Here is a 26598-nt window from a genome sequence, read left to right on the forward strand (position 1 = left end):
AAGGTACGACTGCAACCTTCAGACAACAACAAATCCAGAAGTCCAACAAGGGCAGGCCCATTTCCAATAAGAAGAACCTAGGAGGAGCCCTGCAGAATCCGGCCCAAGCCCCACCTGGCCAACCCGGTGCCTCTTGGGGGGGAGCCGCAGGCAGGCTCCTAGCACAGGAGCAACCCTCTCCCCCCCTCCTGTATTTTCCAGCAACTGGGATTCAGAAGCATTGCAGACACAGCAGAGCCGTCCTGGCCAGGAGCCAGCGGGAGCCTTGTCCTCCATGGGGAGAGGTGGGCAGGAAGGATGCCCAAACACTCTGCACCCCTTTGAGACAGCCTGGGCAGAGCCAGAGCGCAAGGAATGAGCAGAGGAAAAACTCCAGGCCAGACTGGATCAGCTGCGAGGACAGATTCTTACTTCAGCACAGAAAGTGGGGAGGCAGCAGCAGCCCCCCCCCCACCTTTGCTACTCACATGCCTTCTTTCTTTTTCAAAGGAAACTACCATGGGTCATATCCAATTGTGGTTTTGCACTCACAGGAAGAAGCACCCAGCTTCCACTCCTTCCCCATCCCATTGTTTACTGTTGCAGAGGGTTCACCCAGGCTCCAGGAGCAGCTCTTCGGAGGGTTGGGTGACTGCAGTAGTGAGGGGAGTTGAGACTGCAAAAAATGTGGGTTCAGCCTTCCAGAACTGCTTTCCACTTAAGCGCAGTGGCCACTATAATTACTATACATTTTTATGTAATGCAACAATAAAAGAAGAGATAAATATAAATATTTATGTTATTTATGTTCTCCAAGGAACTTGAGGTGTCACACATGGCTCTTCCCCTCCTCAGTTAATCCCCACAACTGCCCTGTTAGGTAGGATAGGTTGAGGGGCAGAGAGGCGGGCCCAAGGACAACCAGTGATCTACAGGAAAGAGTGGAGATTAGGGAACTGGGCAAAAACAAACAAGATGAATTTTAACAGGGAGAAATGTAAAGTATTGCACTTGGGCAAAAAAAAATGAGAGGCACAAATACAAGATGGGTGACACCTGGCTTGAGAGCAGTACATGTGAAAAAGATCTAGGAGTCTTGGTTGACCACAAACTTGACATGAGCCAACAGTGTGACGCGGCAGCTAAAAAAGCCAATGCAATTCTGGGCTGCATCAATAGGAGTATAGCATCTAGATCAAGGGAAGTAATAGTGCCACTGTATTCTGCTCTGGTCAGACCTCACCTGGAGTACTGTGTCCAGTTCTGGGCACCACAATTCAAGAAGGACACTGACAAACTGGAACGTGTCCAGAAGAGGGCAACCAAAATGGTCAAAGGCCTGGAAACGATGCCTTATGAGGAATGGCTAAGGGAGCTGGGCATGTTTAGCCTGGAGAAGAGGAGGTTAAGGGGTGATATGATAGCCATGTTCAAATATATAAAAGGATGTCACATAGAGGAGGGAGAAAGGTTGTTTTCTGCTGCTCCAGAGAAGCGGACATGGAGCAATGGATCCAAACTACAAGAAAGAAGATTCCACCTAAACATTAGGAAGAACTTCCTGACAGTAAGAGCTGTTCGACAGTGGAATTTGCTGCCAAGGAGTGTGGTGGAGTCTCCTACTTTGGAGGTCTTTAAGCAGAGGCTTGACAACCATATGTCAGGAGTGCTCTGATGGTGTTTCCTGCTTGGCAGGGGGTTGGACTCAATGGCCCTTGTGGTCTCTTCCAACTCTATGATTCTATGATTCTATGAACCCTGGTCTCCCAAGTCCTCGCCTGACACTCTTAACCTCTACACTACCCTGGCTCTCATTGGGAATCGCAATTCACCTCTCACCTCCCCATTTTACATATTATTTCACACACAGGCTTAATTAAAATATTAAATTGTTAAGATCTAACCTGGTAGGGTAGGAATATTCAGGTGCACGTTGCTGAATGATAGGGCAGAGTCCCCAACGAGGGGGGAAAGTGCAAGCGAGGGAAAATAAAACAGGTCTATGCAAAAACTAGCACAGATGAGGTCAAGCTGAGCTGGAAGCTCTCTCTCCAAAGCGCTAGGTCAGGGGTGGCCAAACTTTTTTCAGAGAGGGCCGGATTTGATGAGTGAGGTCCAACCAAAGTTGTTGAGCTTTTTTTTTAGGATTATAGGGTTTTGGGGGGGATTTTGCTGCAGGAAATAAACTGCCACAGGGGCCGGATTAAATCGACCAGAGGGCCAGATTAGGCCCCCCAATGGACTTTGTACATGCCTGTGCTAGGTGTTTTTTTTGTTAAGGAAAGGATTATATTATTATTATTACTACTACTACTATTATTATTATTATTTAAAAAGCACCTTCCACTTCTGAAATGAAATACTGTAGACCTGGTCTACCCATCCAGAAGAAAAATGAGTTGGTTGAATCCAGAGGGGCTGGAGGGGGTCATCTTGCAGATATGCAATTAAGTCTGCAAGTGTTCCGTGATCCTGGGGCCCAAATCTGCCATAAAGCTCCCACCCCCAGGCTTCCATATTTAGTTCAGATCTGTTGCATCAACCTAGCCATTATCAAAACATCCCGTTGTTTATTAATCCAATCTGTCTCAATGGTCGGAAGAGACTTCTGATGTTGCACAATAAGCATCTTTGCAGCAGGCAACATAGTTTGGATATTATTATCTTTTTATGAAAGTGAGCAGCAGCAACACCATCAACATTGCTTAATGTTTTAACAAAAAGGCTGCGATTTCTACCATTTCCTGATGGACTGGAGCGCAAAACTGCAGTGAAATAAGACAAGACCACCATGTGTGTTTATAAGCGCAACTTCTCAGGCTTGACCTTTCCAGGTGTTAAATATCAAGATGCCACAGCTTTTCTTTAAGGCTAAGATCCCAGCAATGGTCTTGTCCATATGGCCATTAATGTTTCATATCCACAACTGGGATGGGCAGGCTTGATGACATGCAGGATCTGCCTACTTTGTTTTTACTGAAAACCCCAAATCCCACCACCTGGAGTCTGGCGCAAAAGACATGCACTTAGAATTAAATAATTCTGAGCCCAGGGACTTGATTTTGAGCATCAGAACTGGGTGTTCAGAGTCCTTCCACACAAAAAAATCCACCCCTGGTCACTGCCCTCCAACACCCAGCTCTCACAATTTAAACAGTATAATTTGGGGGAGGGACCACTTTGTTGCTGCTTATACCATTAGAGATCTTGCCAACCTACCGCAAGCCACCCAGAGATCTGGATCCAAATCTATCTTCTGTATGTTCTTCATACAGAATATATTGCTCTAAAAGTGTGTTCTGTTTTTTAAACCCATATATCTTGATTCCTGGATCAAATCAAGAAAGCTATTGCATGCAACCAAAGGACTGCTCTTAAAATGCTCTTCTGCCGTGTTTTACTAACCTTCCCAAATGGGTCTTCCTTTCCTAATTTTACTGTGATATGAGAAGTACCTGGGACAGGCTGCAGTTAAGAACTTCAGAAGAGGCTGTGCCAATCGGGTCAGCATCCTGGTCTCACTGTGGCCAAGCAGGCGCCTCCCTGGGGAGCCACAGGCAGGACTTGAGTGTCACAGCCCTCTGGCATTTTGAGGTACACTGCCTCTCATAGGGCAGTCATCATGGCTGGTAGCTACTGGCAGCCTTTTCCTCCATTAATGGGTCTAATCTTCTCTTAAAGCCGTCCAAGGAGGTGGCCAGCGCTACTTCTTCTGAGAGCAAATTCCATAGTTTAATTATGTGCTACATCAAGAAGTATTTTTTTTATGTGGGACCTGAATCTTCTAATGTTCAGCAGCAGGCAGTCCAACCCAACAAGGCATATGAAGCTTTATAGTCATTCGCTGGGGGAGGAAATATTTTAGAGGCACCAACGAAACCGTGCAAAATGGAAAAAGTCCCCCCCCCCCCCGAAAGCATGCTGGGAAAGGAACATACAGATGGCCTGAGGCTAGACACTTAGCATCCTCAGCGCTGTCAGAAAAGTTCCTGTCCAAGCCAGGCGGATGAACCGTCACAGCCCAGTCCTGCTTCAGCTATTTATTATCTCAGTACCTTCCAGAACTGGCCCCTCCTAACACCCAAGAATTGTATTTGCCAGCACTACAGCCCCATCACTTCAGAGGAGAGTCATCAAGCGACTTAGTGCCCCTCCTCCCCCACTGCTCCCCTGCCAAGTCCTTCTCCCTACGCTGTCAGTTCTGGATGACGAGTCCGCAGCAGATCAAGAGCTCACCACCAGCCCACGAGTGCATCGCCTTACACAAGGCCCTATTAATTTCCTCCCAGCTTCCGTTGCTCCAGCCTATGAGGTCACTCAGTATCACCCTTTGGTCGTCTTCCAATCCTCATCTCTGCCAGCGCCTCTGAACTTGGGGTCATCAGTGAATTTTAGAACACCACACATCCCCCCCCCCCCCGTAAGGAAAAGAAGTGGGGAAAACAAAACGGTCTAAAAGCTGATCTGGGAAGCACATGCTCCTTTACTGTTTGCTGTTTGAATAGAAAATCATCTTTGGAAAAGATGGTAGGAGGAAGGCAAGTGGTGAGCTGCCCCTTTGCATTCTTCTCCCTGCACTTTCGGGTCTTCTTGCCCCAAAGGAGTTTCTTTAATAGGTTAGTATTATGGTTCTTGTTCATTATTTATTACTATTATTGATGATGATGCCTCAACATCTATACTGACAATGCTTTACAGAGTAAGATAAGCAAACACAAAAGAGAGGCTCCTGAGCAAGATATTGCAGTCTAAATTTCGCCAAGTGGGGCAGAGCAAGAGAAAGAGAGCAGCCAGGGGAACAAGGGATGGGTGTGAGCCAATGCAATTGTGCACGTTGGGTTTCATTTCATCTGGAGGCAAGGACATCAAAGGAGTTAAACTAGGCACTCTGATAATGCCTCTTGCTTGCCCGAATGGAGGGATGTGTCTGTGGGTACAACCCTCTGGCTTCAGCCTGGCTGACACAAAAACCCCAGTACACAAAGCCAGAGTCTCATTCAACCCCTTTTGCCTCCGACTCTCTCTGCTGTTGGCAAGTGGTCCTTGGAAGGTTGCCCACAAAGGAATGTGGACTCAAAAAAAGTACCTTCACCCCAAGTTAACCCCCCCCCCCCGCCAAAGTGAACTTTGAAGAGCATAAAGTTTGGTTTGCAAACAAGGCATGGCACCGAATATCATCTTAAATGGGGTGTACCCTGAGCTGCTTGCTTCCAACCTTGGTGCAAACACTGATTGACGGGGCCCACAGGGCCCTTTCTGACAGCCATTCCCAGCTTCCATCTGCAAGCCAAACAGACTCTGCCGATCCATCAAGCAGGATCAGTGCAGGTCACACAATCCGAATGAATGACAGGACTGCAAAAAACAGAACAAAAAAACTCCCACAAAAACCCCACAGAGCCAGGCATGATGACCTGAAGGCCCATGAGGCTACAACCTTGCTGAAGCTACAGGAGTCAGTACTAGGAGTACAGACTGTCTGGAAACTGTATGGACTCAAGTAGAACCCTTGAATTCTACTGGAGGCGAGGCAGAATTCAATTCATTTATTTACTTAGGTCAGTGGTTTTCAACCCGTGCACCGTGGCCCCCTGGGGCGCCTTGAATGGTGGTCAGGGGTGCCACGGGCAACACTGTCCTCTGTCCTTCTTTCCTTCCCTCCCTCCTCTGATGCCCTCTCATGTCTCTGCCTCCCAAAGGCTTGCACAGCTGTTTGTTGCAGCAGCCCTGGCTACAAGCTCCCCAGGCGAAAGGTGCTTCTAGGGCAGTGTGAGGAGGCACCTCTCTTTGGGGCAGGGGGGGCAGTTCAGGGACCTGGGGCAGCAGCTGCGGCTGCCCAGAGGACTCCCAAGGAGGGGGGAGAAGAGAGGAGGCTGAGGGAACCCTCCACAAGGGAGGGTGTTTGAAAAGGGGCGAGGGGCTGCCGGCTCTGTAACTGGGCTCCTGAGCCCCACTGGGTGCTGCAGAAAGAATGTAGTTGGTTAAGGGAACTGTGGACCTAAAAAGGTTGAAAACCTCTGCCTTAGGTGGTTGACACACCACCCTTTGTGCAGGCCACAGGGACACAGCTCTGCAGCAGAGCATCTGCTTTGCATGAAGGTCCCAGCTTCACTCCCCAATGTCCTCAGGTTGGGTTGGTAGAGTCTACCATCTGAGACTCTGGAGGGCTGTTGCCAGTCAGTGTAGGCAATACTGAGCTAGATGGACCAACGGTCTGACACAGGCAGCTTCCTGTGTTTCCTACACAAATTGTCCCTCTGCACCCCTGGCAAGGGAAACAGCCACACATGGGGCCCCAGCCCCATGGATGGGTTCTTCAGATGCCATCCACAGCCATGTGGGATCATGCCACACAAAAAAGGATCCCACAGCACTGCAGTTGGGGGCCTAAGCCATGAGTGTTTCCGTCTGACCCTCTCTGGAGTGACACCAGTGGCAAAATCAGCTGACTTCTCCAAATCTGGGTTCTTCTTAAAAATGAGCATCCAACTGGATTTCCAATTCAAGCCGCTTCTGCCTCTTGCTGGCCTAACTCCTCCCTATTTTGCATTTAATTAACAGTGTTGGCTTGCCCCAACTCCCCAGCTTAATTAACAGCTTTCTTGCAAGCCTCAGTCAAACCCACATGCAAAGTTCCACCAGATCACAGCACTCCTTGTGGTTTTTAAGGTTTCCTCCTTGTCAACAGTTGGATCAAGGGACGAGCTTCTTGGAGAAGTCTCCATTCTGAGCCAGGGACAAGGAAGTGGCTTTGGACTCCCAGCGCAGCCTGCCCTGCCCTGTGCTTGCTGCAACCTGGTTATCTCCAGGTGCTGTGGACTAAAAACCCCAGCAGCCCCTGTGTCATATATGGCTGTGCTAGCTGGGGCTGATGGGAGTTGTAGTTTAATGGATCTAGTTCAGTGCTGGTCATTGACCCTAATAATAAAGATTTGATTTGATTTACAAGCATCTGGAGATGCTTGCTAAGGCTGCCTTGGAAGATTTGGTGCTAACAGAAGTCGCCAACTGCAAGGAACTTTGCAGAATAGTTGTGAGCCCCACTAGAAAACCAGCAGCCAAAGAGCCTCTCTGGAATGCCCTAAAGTGACTTAACATGTCATAGTGCAAGAGATGCAACGGAGACCCTGCCTGTGTGGCTGAATACGAAGGAACTTCCAAATGGCCAGGAATCAGAGCGTCTCCTCGCTTCCTTCCAAGGAAAGGATGGGGTGTAACTCAGAGCACCAGCATCACACGCAGAAGGTCCCAGGTTCAATCCTCAGACTCTCCTGGGAGGGCTCTGGTCTGAAACCCTGGGGAGCTGCTGCCGGTCTGTGCAAGCAATACTGTGCTGGGTCGACCACTCATTTGAAGCTGCATAAGGCATGTTCCTGATGGTTGGGAAAGGGCTGCACAGCCCTGGAGTCCAATCTCACGAGTCAGGGAAAGCCTGAGCAAAAAGATGCACCTTCACAAGATGCCTGGAGCCGCTAACAGACGATGCTTCACGTTTGTCACTAAGAAGGCCCAGGTGTACTTTGGGCTGGCTGGTGTACCCACATGGCAGCTGGAAAATGCAACACACGCAGCCCTTCAGAAGATGCTGGAAATACATAAATAGAGATGCACCAGCAGGTACATACACATACACAGGCAGTGGGTTGAACACAGACATCTGATAGGGAACCTATGCACATCAGCTACAATGCAACCCAACAACTGTATTACATTTCATTTATTTACTCATTACATTTATACAGTACCATTGCATCTTACACGCATTTAACTTGCATGATTTCAACTATACGTGGTTGAAGACCACTGGCTGAAATCCCACAAGCTAAATGCAAGCAAGGCGGAGAGCTTCGAAGCTCTTTTTGCACCAGCTTTTCCTTGGGAAGCAAGGTCTGGGATGCTCCCACCAGCTCTCATGGGAATTCAGACAGCCCCACAAGATCTCATGAGAGCATCTCAGGGCCTCTGGGGCCAGCACTCTCCAAGCAAGGCAGAGGGCTTACAAGTTCTTCTGTGCTGGGAAAACTCTCTGCCTTGCTTGTGTGGGAGTGGAGGGAAGCTGTGGGCTGCTCACATGGAAGCAGCTCCAAGGGTTTGGGCATATGCAGAATCCTTGGGAGCAAACCCCCACTTGAGATGCAATTGTACTGCATCCCACAGGGCAAGGTTCCAGATCATACAGGAGCCTCAAGCCTTCAGGAGTGGGACCTGCCAACATATAAGCACAGCCTTCTGAAACAGACTACAATGCACGCCTTGCAAAATGCAGCAGTTGCTTCTGTGTTCCTCTTGCTCTGGGGCAGAGTCCCCCATCCCCCCACCGGGCAGCACACTGTACATGCACAACACCCAACAAGCACGCCCCCCCAATCCCTTTGGCATGTGGGCAGGCCCTGTGACGGTTAGAGCACAATAACAGCAAGCATTGGCTTGGCAGGCATTTGCCTTCTCCTGGGTCTGGCAAATGGCCCAAAGGACAGAATTCTGGTCAGGCCTGTACAATTCTGGCTGGGTGGAAACTCTAGGCATCTCCTCCTCCCCACATGTGCTGCAAGGGAGGGGCAGGAGCAGCTCTATCTAATGAAAAGGCTGGGTAACCACACCAACCAGCCAGGTGACTCTGCCAGGTCACCCTGATCCACAGCCCTTGCTTTCATCCACCCCATACGGTTCCCATTCAAGGCCCAAACTGCATTCAAGAAAGACAAAACAAAAACAAAAAAACCTTGACTCTTTTGCATTGCAGTTTTAGCATCTGCTCCAGTCACTTTTTCAAACGTATTCCCACCTCAGCCATCAGGACTAGAAGCTCAGTGGTGAAAGATGACTGTTGGCAGGGCGGTGCATAAAGTTCCAGTTTTCAAAACAGTAAAAGCTAGATTAAGTGTTGCTTTTGTAAAGCCGCTGACACTTCCTCCTGAGTATATTACAATGCTTTATCTCATTTGTTTTTTGCTTTAACTGCTTTGGTAGTAACTTTAATTGTTTTAGTAGTTTGTACTAATAGTTTCACCGTGTTTTTAATTGTCGTAGAGATTTTTTTATATATTAAATGGTATAGAAATGGTCCTTAACAAGTAAACTAAGGCAGATCCAGGACTCAAATTCAGGCCCAGGTCTGATTCCACCATCTGGGCTGCAGCTTCACGAAGCAGCCCCTTAGCCAGCCACAGTCTGAGGTTAGAAGGAAATACCACGAGGGTCAAAAGAGGTAAAAGTCCCTTAACCAGCAACCCTTGAGAACTTCTGCTGAGTCCCTGCCTGCCTTGGAGCCCAGATCACCCAAAGCCCAAGGCGCTGCCCTGCTTTCTTTGGCTTCACCCTAAAAAGAAGTGGGAGGAGGAGGGGGCTGGGGGCAGCCTCAGGTGGGCAGCTGCCAGGGACAGAGATGTCTTGGTGCCCCATTCAGGGAATGCCCTCTCCGGAGCAGCTCACCTGGGGATCAAATGTGATATTTTTAGGCACCTTTTCTCCCTCCAAGGCCCCTTTCCACAGCACCACCCACATTTGCCTGGAGCTTTTCTACAACTCTTTACATCTTAATCTGTGGGCTGCTCACATATTTACACTGGCTTTTCAAAATCATCTTCTCTGTTCCTAATTCTCAGTTACAGGGATAGCACAGAAATGATGGTTTGTTTCCAAAAGAAGTGCAGAGTTAAGCATCCTGCCACCACAAGGATTTCCACTTGCACAATAGAAACACACACACACCCCACTCCCCCATGTGCCCCCTAAACCCATTCTGGGGTTCCCACAACCCTCCAGAGCAGACCTGGGGAGGGTGCGGGGGGGGGGGAATCTTTGCACTGGTGGGATGTGTTAGCTGGATGGTGTCCTAAATATATAAAAATCAGCTCCCCGTGAAGAGCTGCCTGGCTGCGCTTGACACCCGCTTTCTGTCTCTGGCTTCCTTTGCTTTGCCTGTTTGCCTTTGAAGTCCTGGCCAGCCCTCAGCCCATCCAAGGCAGTTTGCTGAAGGAAAAGCTCGGAGGAGAAAAGAACAGAAGAATCCAAGCAGAGCAGATACCTGGGTGATGCCAGAGGCACCGGTCTCCATCTCCTCTGAAACTAGGCTCAGGGCAAGGAAGAGTCAAGACATTTGGCTCAAAGAGTGGGTGGGGGAAGGGAGGGAACCTCCAAGTTATTAGCCCATGTGTCATTAACACTGCCAGCCCACCCTTCTATTGGAGAAAGAGGTGCATTTCCAGTTCACAAAGGCTTTCAGACATGAAAAAGTCTTATCTGGAGTCTTCCAAAGAGTGGGTAAGACATTAGGCCAGAGTAATCTGTAAAGTTAAAATGTGCTATAGAGAAAACTACTGGACACTTTTGCATTGTAGCTTTAGCATCTGTTACAGTCACTTGTTCAGTCTGGTCACCATTACAACCTTGTTTTAAAATATTACTGTTTATAATAATTATAATAATAATTTATTATTTATACCCTGTCCACCTGACTGAGTTTCCCAACCCACTCTGGGCGGCTCCAACAGAATATTAATAATAATAAAGCAATAAAACATCAAACATTTAAAACTTCCCTAAACCTTCAGATGTCCTCTAAGAATCAGATACAGACGCTTCAGGTTACAGATGCTTCAGGTTACAGACTCCACTAACCCAGAAATATTACCTCGGGTTAAGAACTTTGCTTTAGGATGAGAACAGAAATCGTGTGGCGGCAGCAGCAGGCGGTCCCATTAGCTAAAGTGGTACCTCAGGTTAAGAACAGTTTCAGGTTAAGAACGGAACTCCAGAACGAATTAAGTTCTTAACCCGAGATACCACTGTAGTTGTTTATTTTCTTGACATCTGATGGGAGGGCATTCCACAGGGCGGGCGCCACTACCGCTGCTTTTCAGGGGCAGCGGCTGCTTTTTTAAAATAAACACTATGCATTTGTGATTTCTATAAAGCCACCAATATGCATTTAAAATAGAAGAGAAAGGGAGAGGAAAGCCTGTAACCTCACTGCCCACTTAAGGGAGATGTTATCTAGGTCTCTGTTGCGGATATGCAAGCACACAGTGGACATCTATCGAGCTTCCATTTTCACCCTGGCATACGGGTTGGGCCAAAAAGGCGCACTTGACTCACCTTTGTAGGGGACTGTTTTCCGGGGCACCAGGTTCCACCAGTTGCTAACCGAGGAGGCACCCACACTCAGAACGACAGAGGCCAGGAAACACATGCCCAGGGCTGGGCTGGTGGCCATGCTGACCAGGACGCAAGGCTCCCGCTTCTCCCGTTGCCTTCCGAGGAGGCTCCTGCTGCGATGCCTTCCTCTCGCTCCGTCAGGGGCCCTGACAACAATGGAAGGAAGGAGGTTAGCCTGGCTAAGGTTACAGCGGCCTCAATTATGAATGAACAGTGTCAGAATCGGATGGTGGGAAAGGAAGGGGGAGGGAAAGAGGATGCAGAGGGGAACAAAGGGGGCATTGAGAGAGTTTCCACTCAGGTACTGCGATGATCGGCTCCTGCTTGAAGGGAAGGAGCACGTGGCAGCCAGGATGAGTCAGGCTGTGAGTAACCGGGGCTGGAAATGGGAGGACCCCCCCCCCCCAGCACATATAGATCACCACCCCCTTCATACACTTGTCCAATTCTGAAATTCCACTTCCTGTGTGTCTATATCAAGAAAAGGGTTTCCTGGACATCACAGGACACTGACCTGAAAGAGAGTCATTGTGAAATATACCCCAGAGCATTAAAAAAGGTAACCACTAATGTGCCCATTAAGGTTGTGATGCTGATAATGGTTTCTGATCTGAGGTGTACCAAGACTCTCAGCCTTGGGAGCAGAGTTCAAGCTGGGGAATTCGGACAGAGGAACAGCAGGTTATGAATGCATTTCCTAGGCTGGAGGCAGACGATAAGACCTTCTTTTTAAAGGCGGCGGGGGAGGGGGGGAGATTTGACCTGTGAAGGCTCCTTCAAGCCACCACTTCCAGCTGGTGAATGTCAATGTGCAAGCATGTGTGCTCTTCTGTGTTTTTTGGTGCAGTTTCGGCAGCTGCTTCTTTTGCAGAGTTGGAGAGGTTTTCCTTCTTAGGGTGATTGGTTTTGGACCACAACTCCTATTATCCCCATGTGGAGGCTATCAGGCTAGGAGAGGCTGGTTGTCAAACACCTGCTTTTTACTTACACACACACAGTCACGCCACGTCCTCTTCTCAAATTGTTTTTAGAAGCAGGCCAGCCCCCACCACAAAACTATTAAGCAGAGTCAAGAGTGAGGTGAATATACACACACTACAAGCCATGATCTTTTCCCAAGTGCCCAGAGTGTTTCTGGAGAATTTGGGGAAACTGAACTACTGTAGTGGCAAAGTGTGAATTAGCTCCTCTTCAGTTCATTTACCCATAATTAATTCCCCAAAATGTCTTACTCCGAATCAATTCCATTCTCCCCGTGCATTACCCCACGTTATATTAAACCACTTCATACACCCCACAATTCATATCCCACTCACGTCACCCTATCCCTAAATTCTCCAGAAGCGACCTGGGCACTCGGGGAAATAAATGCTGTGGCCCGTGTGGTGGTTAGAGTGCTGGACCAGGGCCTGGGGAGCTGGGTTCAAATCCCACTCAGCCACGCCACTTGCTGGGGGCGACCCTGAGCCAACCATCTCTCAGCACAACCTCCCTCCCAGGGTTGTGAAGATATAATAAAGAGAAGGAGTATGAAAGGTGAAATATAAATGTATACTAATAATTCAGCAGTTTTGATTGTTGTCCTAAGACTTAAAAATATTTGTAATGTTTCTCAAGAAAGAAAACCTAACTGCTATAATAATTTGCTGGTTTAATTTCACCAGCCAACCAACCACAATGCTTGTTAAGGGTTCCCTCGGGTCAAATGGCTGGTGGGGTTGTTGTGCTGCGTGCAGGCCCTGCTTGGCCGGATTACTTGTTGTGCTAACAGCCTCCTTGCTACATTTTGCTCTTGGGTTTGCTAACCACAGCTGGAATGGGATGGGCACCTCAGAGAAAAGCCATCCAGCGGTGCAGAACAACACTGGCTTAATTTGATAGAACAAGTTCCTCATCGCTTTCTTTCCAACTTGTTCGCCATGGAATATTAACTTTGGGAAGAAAAAGAGTAGCAAGGCATTTTTTCCATATTTAAACTGGTCTTCTCTACAGTAGGATTAGGCAAAACAAGGTAGATACATAGAATCATAGAGCTGGCCGAATCAACCAAATCCTTTTTGATCTGCCATATGCTCAAACCCAGGAAAATCTTTTTCTGGCTTCAAACATAGAAACTAGATTCTGGGGGGAAACAACCAAAAAAACCCTGACACAATTTTTCAAGGAGCAACCTGCCTCTTGCTGTGAAAGTCCAGAATACCTGGCTCAATTTGCACAGATAGCACCTCTTCAAGAAAATGTCACTTTCAAACTCCTGTTCTGCAGAAACAGGCATTCACTTCTCCCAAGGAGAGCAGGGCACAACTTCCTGCCACACACCTGTGGGTGAATCACATCCAAGCCCAACAGAGCAACAGCTGCTGCTTAATTTGTATTGATCAAGGATTCCTTTCAGAATCTGGCTAAGATAGATCAACAGCCTGACTCAGTTAAAGGCAGCTTCCTATGTCCTAAGTTGTTCTGAGTCTTTCCCATTTCTCCACCTGAAGCCCATGAGCATGTGCAGAATGTGCTTAAACCCCATCACTTCTGAATCTAACTGACATTCAGGGGCAGAGCTAGCCCACAGGCTTGAGCCAATACATTTGTCTACATCTGGAATACAGCCTCTGAATAGCCAATAGCTAGACCAATTCAACAGCAGCAGCCTGAGAGCCTCTAAATCTTACCTGGCTTGAGATTTGTAGAACTCTGGAAAGACAAGATTTTCAAGGGCATCAAGAATGCGCTCTCCCCCCCCCCCCTTTTGCAGAATTATGTTTCCCAGGTTGGTTACCCATGACAGTCTGAAAATGGTTAAAGCACACAAGTGCAGACAGGGCCTCAGATGCCCCTCTCTGCGCAGCCCTCCAAATCAGAAGCTGAGCATCCAGCAAAGTACAGTGGAAGGGGGGGGGGGGATGGAGAATTACAAACAAATGTGAACACTCACGTTCCCAAAAGGAAGGAGAGAATGGAGAGACCAGGCTGAGAACCAGCCAACCAAGTAATTGTATTTCATTTCATTTCAGGACTTTATAAATCCAGAAAATTCTTCTGAACAAGACAGCTAATTTCAGCTCTCCCCAGTCCAATCCCAAAACTCTAGGCCAGCCTTTGCCAACTTGGTGCCCTCCAGAGGTTGTTGGGAGGGACAGGTGGGAATTGCAGTCTAACAAACTGTGAAGGGCATCAGGTTGGCAACACCCCAAACTTGATTAGGGAGAGTGCCATAGTTCATGTTTGATGACTGGGAACAGTTGTGGAATACAGGTATTAAGTTTACAGCTTGTAATGCATTAAGAGAGAATATAATGAAAATGATTTATAGGTGGTACATGACCCCAGTCAAACTTGCAAAAATTTATCATCTGCCCAGTAACAAATGTTGGAAATGTAATGAGACTGAAGGTACCTTCTATCACCTTTGGTGGACCTGCCCGAGGGTAAAGGCCTACTGGGAAATGATCTATAATGAAATTAAAAAGGTCCTTAAATGGACATTTTTGAAAAAGCCAGAGGCATTTCTCCTGGGCATGGTGGGCCAATTGGTGCCAAGGAAGGACAAAACATTTTTTATGTATGCTACCACAGCGGCAAGAATTCTTTTGGCAAAGTATTGGAAGATGCAGAGCTACCCACTCTGGAAGAATGGCAAGCGAAGGTGATCGAGTACATGGGAATGGCAGAGATGACCGGCAGAATCCGTGACCAGGGGAGAGAGACGGTGGAAGAAGACTGGAAGAAATTCAAAAAATACCTTAAAGACTGTTGTAAAATTGATGATGGCTGAGATGTCATGGTTATAAGAAATAGAGCATGCAGCGGTAAATCATAACTTTAAAAAATGCATAACGAAAATGACCGAATTAATTGAACGAAGGGTTGCTGAGAAAGGGTTAACATAAGGATGCAGGAAAAGGGAGGTATGGGGAAGTCCGAGAAAGAAGGTTTAGGAAAATAAGTTTGAGCAATTATACATGTTTATTTGTTTGTATGTTTTGTATACTTTTGTTTTGTTTGTGTTGTATTACATGTTTGGAAAATTAATAAAAATCATTATAAAAAAAAAAAAATAGTTCTGTGGTAGGTAATCAATACCTCAAGGACTGCCTCTCCCCATATGAACCAACTTGGACCCTGTGATCATCATCTGAGACCCTTCTTTGTGCTCCTCCTCCATGAGCGGTCCAGAGGGTGGCAACACAAGAACGGGCCTTTTCTGCGGTGGCCCCCTGCTTGTGGAATGCTCTCCCCAGGGAGGCTTGTCGGGCGCCTTCATTATATATCTGTAAGTGCCAGGCAAAAACATTCCTCTTCTCCCAGATCTGAAACCTTGGAGAGTCACTTCCAGCAAGTGTAGATGATACTGAGCTAGATAAGACTGATGGAATAAGACAGCTTCCTAAATTTTGCCTCCAACTTGAGATGCTGGGTTTAATCCTCCTTGCCAGCCACCAGAGCTTAGTTCTGAGCCAAGGCAGACCACAACTGAAGACTTCCACTGCCACAAAGGTCTCCTAATCTGCCCCAATGTGCAATTGCTGTGGTTTTACCCAATAGTGAGGGAAAGGCACTCTGCACAGGTTCATAGTCTTGGGGGGCTTCAAATCCCCACCCAGCCACAAACATGAGTGGCAGCATGCAAGTGACTCAGTTTCAATTCCCCATGTGTAATCTGAGAAAAGGCTTCTGGGGGCTAATAAGTGCCCCTCCACGCACATATTGAATCCTGCCGGCAGCAGGCAATCCACACAAAAAGGCAGCAGCAAGGCTAAATGGATACCAACATTGCCTGGAGGATAGGTCTATCAGTAGCAAAGAGGACAACACAAAACCTCCATGTACAGAGGAAGTATACCTCCAAATATCAGGTGTTGTGGAGAAAGAGCAGAGAAACCACATTGTTAAAAGTAGGGAATTGATTCCCACAAAAGAGGACGTGGACAAATTCATGAAGAAGGCAGCTATCCACAACCACTAGTGATTGTCGCCAGCGTTCAAAACCTGCCAGGCGCCGGGCACATTTTGCACCTGACTACTGGCCACTTGCGACCAAGTGAAGATGCCCAGGTGCCAGGGTGGCAGCTGACGTCTCCACCACCTGGAGGTGCCTACCTGGGGATCTTGTCTGTTTTCACGCACTAGCAACACATCCTTTAGAATTCTATTTGTGATATTTTATCTGCACAATCAGAAAGAAATTCAGGAACAAAAAAGTTGTATTGAAAAATACGACTTTTGAGCAGTCTGGCCCCAAAGTGGAAACTAGACATTCAATTTTGGCAACTGTAACCCTGGTTTAAGGAGCCATTTGGCGCCTGGCTTACCTGGCTGTGCTCTTGTGCTCAGGTCCTGCATGCAGGTCTCCCAGAGGCACCTGGGGGTCAGCCATGGTGAGAAGAGGGTGCTGGACTGCATGGACCACTGGCCCGAACCAGGAGCCAGGCCCCTTCTTACAAAACATCTCCGCCTTCACAAACCTTGCCTGCGAGCTTCCTAGAGCTGGCGATCTGCTTACAGAATATTGGATTAGATGGCTCTGTCATCTGACACAGTGATTTATATATTTGTGTGCTGCTCCCACTACGCACATGTGCTCACACACATGCGCACATGTGCTGGAGGAGAAAATGAGTCCTTGCTCTCCTCGTCCCCAGTAATGTGATTTGCTGGCTGCCCCCTTCCTCCCAAGGGCAGAGTTTCACGCCACACTTCCCAAACTGGCTTCCTTCCAAGTCGGCAGGAGTGAGGGGGGCTACCTGTCTCTTGGCTCTGCTTGTTCGCAAGCCAGTTTGCCTTCTCTTAAAATTATTCCAGACAGGGAAGCAGCAAAGTCAACTCCCCACATGACCCTTCGGTCAGCAGGACTCACACAGCAAGACTGCAGAGAGTGCCGGTTAAAACATAGTATAAAACTGCCTCCGAGAGCCCACCCCACGAGCCGAGGCCCGTCCCTCCCCTCCCCCATCAGGCACACAAAGCCAATTAGGACGCCGTGGTTTTTTAATATCATCAAAGCTCCCTGCCAAGGCTCCCAACAGCCGCAGCCGTTTGGCCGGCAACATTATGCCCACTTAACAGATCACAAGCCGGGGATGAGTAACAGCCCATGGGGTGGCTAGAACCAGTTTTCGCGGCACTCCACCTCCTAGGGCTAATTCAAAATTAAAGTAACTATATATACCTACAGAGCAAAGCAAGGTATTTGAACCTAGAAAACCTGGGATCAGCTTTGCGCTTGGTCACGTGCGCCCACAAGCCACTCAGGCACCAGGGTAATTTGGGGGTACATGGGGCTCACCTGACAGCCCTGCTGTTGGAAGGATAAATGTAAAGAACACGGCCCATTAAAATGTTCTGCCAGTTATTCCCTAGGCAAGGTTGGCAAAGTCACTCCTGCCCCGCAGCCTCAGGGGCGCAGTCTGTAAAACGGGAAAAGTGCAGACCTAAAAACACTGCTTAGCATCTCCACACCTATTCCAAGTGTTCAGAATTGCTTCACAAACATTTACCTCACTAATCCTCACAACAACCCTTTAAGGTAGGTCCACAGACAGCGAAAAGGAATGACTGGGAGCCAGTTGTCTGAGCGAAAAGTTCATGGCAGACCCACCCAGAGGGCACTATTGAATGAAAAGTATATCAACTGCCAAAAATAAAGTAGTAAAATAAGTCCGTTTTGAATGACCTGCTTCCTTCAGCCATCCTGCTACATTTCTGTATATGGTTGGTATCCAACTAATTACAATGAAATTAATGAGTAAGTGTCAATTAACATGAAAGGGTCTCCTCTGAGGAGGACCAGCATGGGATGCAACCCTTTTTAGTCATTATCTCCGAAGTGCTGCATCTATGCCTACAAAGCCACCAACTAACAAAAGTGAAAATGCTGCCGTTTCCCTGGTCTTTGGGGGGCAGAGCCAAGTGTGGGTCTCTGCTGAGGGCAGGCTGGGTCAGGGCCCAATAGCTTTCCAAAGGCTGTGGGGGCAAAGGCCAGTGCAAAATCTGCCTTTTCACCTCAAGCTTACAGCTGAACAAGAAAAGAAAAATATCACCGATTTTTTGACCACCGGGTGGGCATGCATTATCCACTAACTGTATGGAGGGAGGTGGAATGGGGGAAGCAAAATAGCCTGCACTGGCTCTATTTTAAAAGAAAGAAACAGCAATGTTCTCTGAGATCCAGGCCAAGAGCCACGGCCTCCACACCAGAAACTTCTGCCAGGACTTAGAAATGCAACCCAGCCAACTCACCACAAATCCTTCGATCCAACTCTCCCCAAATAAGCCTCCCGCCTTGGTCAAATCCCCTTTCTTGTGGCTTTCCTGTGCTTTTAACCACTTCCTGTCTTCCGAATGAGGCCAGCGCTGAGTCAGCTGTGTGTAGGAACCAGGGGGGAGAGAACGAAACAATTAACAGTTCCAAAAAAGCAGCAGTGTTTTCCTTTTCCAGCTGAGTTGAAACTGCAGCCACACCTTCCTCTGCCCCTGGGAGCTAAGTCCGCCTCACTACCAAGAACGCAGATGGATCATGTCTTCTGCAATCTCTGGCAAAGGCAGCCTTGCCTGGCCAAACTCACGCCTCCCCCCCCCCCCAACTCTGGGACGGATGCAAGGCGCTGTGAAAGGCGGCACGGGAGGGAAGGAGAGAAGGGAAGACTTCCGATCCTCAATCCAACCAAAAGCTGGCTACTAGTTCACAGAAGAGAGAAAGGCACTCTGTACATGTTCAGAGGCTACCACTTCATGCCAGCAGTCTCAAAGCCAGGATTCCTGTGTTCCCTTTTTTATTTTCAGGGAAAAGCTGCAGTGCAGGCTGACAAAAGCGAAGTATCAACTAGGAAGGAACCTTATCGGGAACAGAAACAACACAGAACACATAAAGCTGTCTTACGTGTTCCATCTACCTCAGCACGGTCTACACCGACTGGATTTCAGGCAGGAGTCTCTGCCAACCCTACCTGGAGATGCCAAGACTGAACCTGGGACTTTCTGCTTGCAAGGCAGGTGCTGTGCCACTGAACTATGGCCCTTTCCCAGCATAGACACAGCTGCCCTGAAGGTCCGGCCCAACCACTGGCCAGAGTGAAGCAGTTGCCTCTGGCTGCGGCTGCTGGGAGGCAGGAAGCAAAGGCTTTGGTGCTCCGCGCACAACACATACACCCATCACTACTGGTCACGGTGGCCATGCCCCACCTCCACGGTCGGAGGCAGTGCGTCTCTGAAGGCCAGCTCCTGGCATCCCATGTGGGCAGAGTGCCCTGCTTTTCAGGCTTCCCACAGGCATATGGCTGGCCGCTGTGAGCACAGAGCGCGGAACTAGGTGGGCCAGAGGCCTGATCCAGCGAGAAATCTGCCCCCCACAAGCATGCCTGCTGCTCTTGCGTGTCGCAGAGGAGCCTGTTCTGTTGTCTGTGTTGAAGCAAGAGATCCCGCCGCCAGCCTGCTCAGCTTTTCTGCATGGAATGGGGGGGGGTGGGAGGCCAGGACAGAGCACCCTCTTATGGCTTACAAACACTCGCTCAAAACATCCAGTTGAGCATGCAACGGTGGGGCAGCCATTGCCACTGGGCCAACCTGGCACCTTCAGCCCAAGATGGCTAGGAATAGCCAGAAGCGGGGGAGTGAGTGACCTACGGAAAACTTGACTTATCCCGGGGGGGGGGGGGAGGCCGGAAGAGACATCTCACTTGCTGGCAGCTGAAACAACCATTCAGATGCCAGGCTACACCAATGGTCTCCACCAGGCCATTGCCAAGTTCTATTTCAGAAATCCCCAAGAAGACAGGAGGAGGCTGCAGAGGCGGGTAATGGATCAGTAAACAACACACCCATCGTGCGTCACAATCCCCAAATAAGCATTGATGTGGGACGAGGGAAGGTACCCCCCCCCAACACACACACAGAGCAGAAAAGATGCAGTAAGTCAAGACAGGAAGAAATGTGGACTTCTTTATCCTGGACGACATCAAGGACCACACAGAAGCAGAGTTCTAATGTTGTGGAACTGAGGGAGACATCAAGATGCTCATGGTTGCTGGCTGGTCTTTCTGGTGCCTCCTCCACAGGTGAATCTTCATTAACTCAACCCAATCGCCTTGCCCTACTCGGGCTGCGTTTCCCTGGTACTCTATCAACCCTAGCTTGAAAACAAAAGGCATTGTAGCACCTTAAAGACTACCAAACGTATTATTATGGGGCATACTTTCTTGGAGCAGAATCCACTTCCTCTCCAAGAGCAGCATTCTGGCACAGTTCCTGTTCCTTTCAAATGGGTTTGCATAGGAGAAATTCCTGATCAGAGTGTGCCTGCACCTAAACTGTGGAGTGGACAGAATAGAAAATCCACTTTGATTTTCCCGCTCAGGCCCCCGAATACCTGGGGTGGAGAGCAGGCTCACCCCAAGACGCCACAAAGTAGGGGTTGCCAATGTGACGCATGGGAGGACGGCAGCTCCCACCAGTCCCTGTCAGCACAGCCAATGGGCAGGAATGATGGAGCTGCAGACCACAAGATTTGAGGACATGGCATTGGCTATGCCTGGCTCCATCCCAGATTGGGGAAAACAAGCCAAAACGGGTCCATTATCTTCCTTTGGGGTTGGAGGGCAATTCACTGAGACGGATTGTCACAACCAGAGAGACCCGCTGTGATTGCAGGGACCTAGACATGGTGAATTCTGTGTAGTGATGCCCACATGAGAACCTGGATGAAAGTCAAGGCCTTTCAGGTCCAGCAGCCCATTTCCCAGAGTGGGCAAGTAGGTGCCCCTCAGAAACCCACCATCAGGCTGAGAGTTCAGCAGTCGTCTCCTCCCGCTGGCATTCCTAGGGATGCTGTCTCTCCTGGAGGTAAGATACAGCCATCAAGACAGTGGGCACTGATAGCTTCATGCTGTGTGAATTTGCCTAATCCCTAAGTAGGTGGTGATCACTATATCTTACAGCAGCAAATTCCCAGTTTACATGCATGAAGCAGTGCTTCCTTTCCTCTGTCCTGGAATCTCCCAGCATTTCAGCTTCATTGCAGGATTCTTGATTCTAGTGTTATGAAAGGGGGGGTGAGGGGGGGTTCACTTTCTCCATGCCGTGCATCCTTTGATAAGCCTCTGTTATCCTCCACATGCCCAGACATCTTTTTTCTACACTAACCCCCCCTCCCCATTGTTGCGATATATCCCTTGACAATCATCGCCACCCTTTTCAGAGATGTGTTATCGACTCTGTGGCCCCAACTAAGTCTGTACAATGTGGCCCTTTGAGGCTCTATCTGAGGCAATTGGGTTTGTACCTCCTCCTCCGCCACACCCTCTCCCCCTAGAACAGCTTTTCTCAAACTTGGGTCCGCCAGTTGTTGTTGGACTGATCATACCTAGCTAGCAGGACGAGCTGCTGCCCAAGACCACACCTGCTTTGCACCTTCCTTGAGGGTTCTTGCCTGGCTGGACTGTTGTCTTGGACCTCTGACCATGCCTCCCACTTGCCAGGGCAGAGAATAAATAGCAGGGGATGGGGGTGTAGACACTAGCCCACGGTATAAAGCTAAAATTCACTTGTTGCTACACCTACTTTTGCCTTTGGTCCCACCCACCACTGGGATGCGGCCCCCGGAAGGCAATGTGGCCCTCTGGCTGAAAAGGGCTATCCACCCCTGCTACAAGGGCATTCCTCTATTGGCAACTTTGTTTTTATCCTTCTCGGCTTGAGGGATACCTCCGATTCCTGGGACTGGTTCAGATTTGACTCTTCCATCATTTACAGATTGCAGCACTAACTGAGAGACACCACACGCCTTGGCACCCTGGGCTTGAGCTCACATCTCCAGGGCAAGTCAAGTGGGACTCAAGTGCGGAGCGTGCAAAGGGTGAACTAGCTGGAGAGCACACAACCCCCATTCCCAGAAGCAGCTCTGAGATGCAGGGTCAGGGCGAGTTGCGCAGCATTTGGAAAGCCCTGGACAAGACCATTTTTAGAATTCAGCAGGCCTGAGGATGGTGGGAGTCACAGCTGCTATTGTTCTTCATTAAGGGAAACAGGAAGCGCCCTCCCTCCTCCCAAGGTCCCCGAAGGAGGCAGAGTTCATGGCAGAAAGAAGCATATAAATGGATCTCCGGAAAGGGAAGAAGGAACAGGGTCAGTGGACTGTGGGAACCGAAGGCTATTACACCAGGAAGCCCCACCACCACCACCAAGCACAGCCCAAGCAGAGCCAGATCTTGGATCTCGGCCGTCACCATCAACTGTGGGAGAAGCATGTAAAGGAAGGATTTTGGAGTCAGCCCAGAGGCCATGTGGCCCCTTCAGGCCCCTGGGATTCTCCCTGGACCCCACCTCTTGCCAGCCCTGCTCTCCTAGAGCGCTTTCCTTCCTTGCTGGAACTGCATCACCCAACAGGGATGGTCCTTTTTGCACAGATGTCCCCTTCAGTACAGAAATAAAGGTGACACCCATTGCTCCAGCTCCTTTTGCCTCTGGCCCTGCCCACTACTGGGAAGTGGCCCCTAGAAGGTTGGCCAGGAGGGAAACTGTGGAGTAATAAAATAAGCACCCTGAACACGTACAGAATGCATTTCTCACAGATTCCAGGATAGCACAGCATTGCTTCGGGTCAAAGGCTGCAACCTCAAGACATGCTGCAGCCCCCAGGCCTCTTTTTGCAGATTAGCCTCTCTCTCTCCTGCCCCACCACCCTGCAAACTACACTTGAAATCATTTTATACAACCTTCCTCACCCCGGAATTCATGTGGATTTGGATGTGCTAGGCTACTATAAATTTATGCAAATTTAAAAATAGCTCGCTGCTTAATATTAGCAGCTGCCTTAAAAACCAGACTTCAGTTATAAAAAAAGCAAATGTGAAAATTGGAATAAAGGGGGCAGGAAGATTCCATCACTCAACAGCTTCTCCTCCAGGCCTTTTTCATAAAGATTCAGCTCCCTGGGGCACAGGAGAAAACACTCAACTTGGGGTTCATCTGTGCTCAGTCATAAGAAACTTTAAAATGTGAAGAGAGATTCCAGTGTGAAAATGCTGGATTAGAATTTATCAAGAAGTTTGACTCTATCTGCGCGGGGGTTTCCTTTTCCACTCCAGCTCTTAAATAACACAGCAAATCTAGAATCATTGTGTTGTATCACCAATTAATGCTTCCACGAATGATCCACTGGGCTTATATTGCATACATTTTAGCATTAACTGAATGGTCACAAACTCTGCATTTTGCATTCTCTTCCCATTTCTCCCCACAGGTCACCTCCCCTTCCCATCTGAAAAATGTATAATCTGTCTGCCAGCTGAGGAGAGGTCCAGGCACCTGGTGTTGTGGATGCTGTAATCCACGAAAGTATACCCTATAACACAGGGATGAGCAGGCTTGCAGGCTTTGCTTTGTTGTTTTTTTAACTCCCCCAAATCCACCAATTAGAGCCTGGTGCAAAATATGTGTGCTTAGAATTAAATAATTTGGAGTCCAGGAATTAGTTCTGGGTACCAGAACTGGCTGAGTTTTGTTGCTGCTACTGTTAAACAAACTGAGAGTCAGAAATGCTTCTGATCTCCTTCAAATCACCCAGAAATCTGCCTTGCCCATCCCCGACATAATACACATCTTAATCTTGAAGGTCCCACAAGACCCTGATGGGTTCACTGCAACAGACAACTGCGGCTATTTGTATATTTGGTTAGGCTGTCTTGGGTGGCTTGCAAGTTGGGGGCTGCGGAACTCAAGCTGGAACTACTCCCTCCCCCAAGTGCTGCTGGCCGGAGGCAGGTTGAATTGGCTGGTCAGACTCCTGCCAAACCCTTCTAATTCCTGCACTGCGAACAAAGGAGAAACCCACTCTGGTACCATGGGGTGTCTGAAAGTCAGTGGCAGCAGGAAACCCCACCCTCTGCACGAAAGCCACATCTGTAGATCACTGCTGGATCTCAGGAGAATGGCAGCAACCTTGGCAAGTGTTGAGCAGGTGCTTACAACCAGATCAGAAATAGACCAAGATAAGCAACAAATGTGGAAAAGTCTGCCCCGCAATTCCCCCCCCCCTCTTGGTTTATGCATCTGGGCTGAGCCAAACCATGCATGCCAACAAGAAAGCTACTGGACTGAATGGGGGTGACCCCCCCCAACCGGAATATAGGGAACTGCTTTAGGCCAAGTCAGATTCTTTGTCCATCCTTACACCAACTGACAGCAGCTCTCCAAGATTTTTGGAAAAGGGTTGCAGCTCACGCCTTCTGCATGCTTTGCCGCTTTCCCAGACGGTGCATCAGGAACGAAGTGTGCCAATCAGTTTATACCATAACACATCCTTTGCCAGCCTAGTGCACTCTAGATGTTTTGGACCGCAGCTCCCAATGAGTGGAAGTTGACATCCAAAACATCAGGAGGAGTCCAGGGTGGGAAAGGCTGTGTTACAGGTGGACTGCTATCCCCATCAGCCAGCACTGCTGAGCCCCCATCAAAACTTTCCTCAAAGCACTTCAACACATTTTGAAGGTTTTTGTTCTGTTTTTCACAATCATGCAGTACTGTATTTTATGAAATAAAATTAACAAACTCTGGCAGGGAGGGGGAAGATCGTCTGACTCCAGCCGCAGACACCCTAGAAGCCACTTGCAAATTTGTCTTCGTCCGCTAACAAGCAGCACATTCCAACTTGGCACCCCCCCTCACCCCCCCCCGTCAATCACTGAAGAGCCAAGCGGCAAGAAATCCACCATTGCCCACAGGCCTGCATGAGCAGCTTCAAACGGGTCAGAGGATGCTTTTGATAGGGGGCTGATTATGTTGGCAAAAGGTGGCAGGAACATTCCTATTAATGCTGAAGTGTCCATCAGACTCCAGGGGCGGCAGTGAAATCCTGACTAGAGAAACCACCAGGCCACTTACTAATGCAAATACACACAGGTAGCTCTCAATTATACACCAGTGAGGACTACTTTCCAATGCAAATATATTCAGCTGCTACAGTTAGATAGCGGCTTACATCTCAAAATAGTTGCAGTTGCCTAAGTGAGCCAACAGGCTGGAGAAATTTGCATTAGTGCAGACGGTAACACCAGGCGTTCACTCTCCACGGGGGAGAATTTAAAGGCCTTTCCACTTGGCTGAAAGGAGATCTGTGCCATTCCACCGTTATTTCACCAGCTGATGCCAACTCAGTAGGAAGGAGCCAATTTTTACCTATGACTATATCAAAGAACCACCAAAGCTACCTGAGACTGCAGAGCTGAAGCGAGACACGCTTTCTCCTCTGCCATGGAACCATGTCTTCCTATCTCCCAGGAAGAACATTCTGCAAAGGGAAGGGCAACCTGGCCCCATCCATCATCTAATGAAGGCACAGCTGCTCCAGTGCTCACTTTCTTCTTCCTCCCTCCCCAATCCTTTTTCCTTTCGTGCCATGTCAGTTCCGTGAAGCATCATTTGTTAACTGCTTCCTGTGTCTTGTGAATAAACATTTTTCTCTTGACCCATAAGATTTATTTATTTATTTTTACATTTAGCTTTCCTCCAAGGAGCCCAAGACTGGACTCTCCCCCTGCCCCCGCCCCCTGGAAATCCTGTTTGTACCTGTATCTTGCTTTAAAATATTAAGCAGTTTAGGAATGCTTCTAAATAAATGAATAAATTGTGAGCCTATCAGATGGCAGGGGCCATCTTATTTTTCAGTATGTGAACAGTGCTTAGAAAATGTACCCATAGTTAAACTATGGCATCTGCTTCTACAAGATATGGTGAATTTTAAATGTTTTAAATATGAATTTAAAAGGAGATTAGGCATTGGTCACTAACCATAATGGCCATATAACCTCTCCAAGATCAGAGGCAGGGGGTCTCTGATTGCCACTCACAAGCAAGAGACGGCCACTGCCCTCATGTTTTCCTCATGGGCTTTCTGGAGAAAAAACCATGGACACCACCTCGAGCTCCTCCTGGGAAAAGTTGCAATAGAAATGCAATAAATCTTTTAAATAAATCTGGCAGATCACTGTAGGCAGCAGAATGCTGGTCTCGATAAGCCATGTCTGGGGAACCTGGGGCCTCCAGGTGCTGCAGAACTACATCTCCCATCATCCCTGGCCACAGGCCATGCTGCCTGGGGCTGAGGGGAGATGCAGGTCAGCAGCATCTGGGGGGCCAAAAGTCCCCACACCTGAAACAGACCTTTTCTCTGACCCATCAGGAACTGGATCGTTTAAACTAGAGATATTGCGTGAATATACATTCCCACTGAGTTATCACAGATCTTCCCATTTTTGGATGCTGTGAAGAAAAGAGCCATCGAAGTCAGCAGAGCAGTTGCACAACTCCCAACTAAAAGAGGCTCCGGAACAGCCAGTGAGTCAAAGAGGGGAAGAGGACAAAATTAAGCCCCAAGAGAGAAGGCAGAAGAGCAAGACTGTGGAAGCACATTTATTGGGTTCTGAATAAAAATGATTCACCCTAGATCTTAGAATCATAGAATCATAGAGTTGG

General features: G+C 48.6%; 1 protein-coding gene across 2 annotated transcripts in view; it reads right to left on the bottom strand.

The window, feature by feature from the left end:
- The window catches only part of SEMA4C (semaphorin 4C), a 69183-nt gene that overhangs the window by 34889 nt on the left and 7696 nt on the right, over positions 1-26598 (bottom strand). For both annotated transcript variants that reach the window (XM_081200942.1, XM_081200941.1), the window contains exon 2: positions 11077-11282. In XM_081200942.1, the coding sequence (XP_081057068.1) occupies positions 11077-11194 (118 nt within the window). In that variant the 5' untranslated portion in view covers positions 11195-11282. The remainder of the gene's footprint in view (positions 1-11076; positions 11283-26598) is intronic.

This window comes from Podarcis bocagei, assembly GCF_964188305.1.
Source record: "Podarcis bocagei genome assembly, chromosome: 7".
Classification (NCBI taxonomy): Eukaryota; Metazoa; Chordata; class Lepidosauria; order Squamata; family Lacertidae; genus Podarcis; species Podarcis bocagei.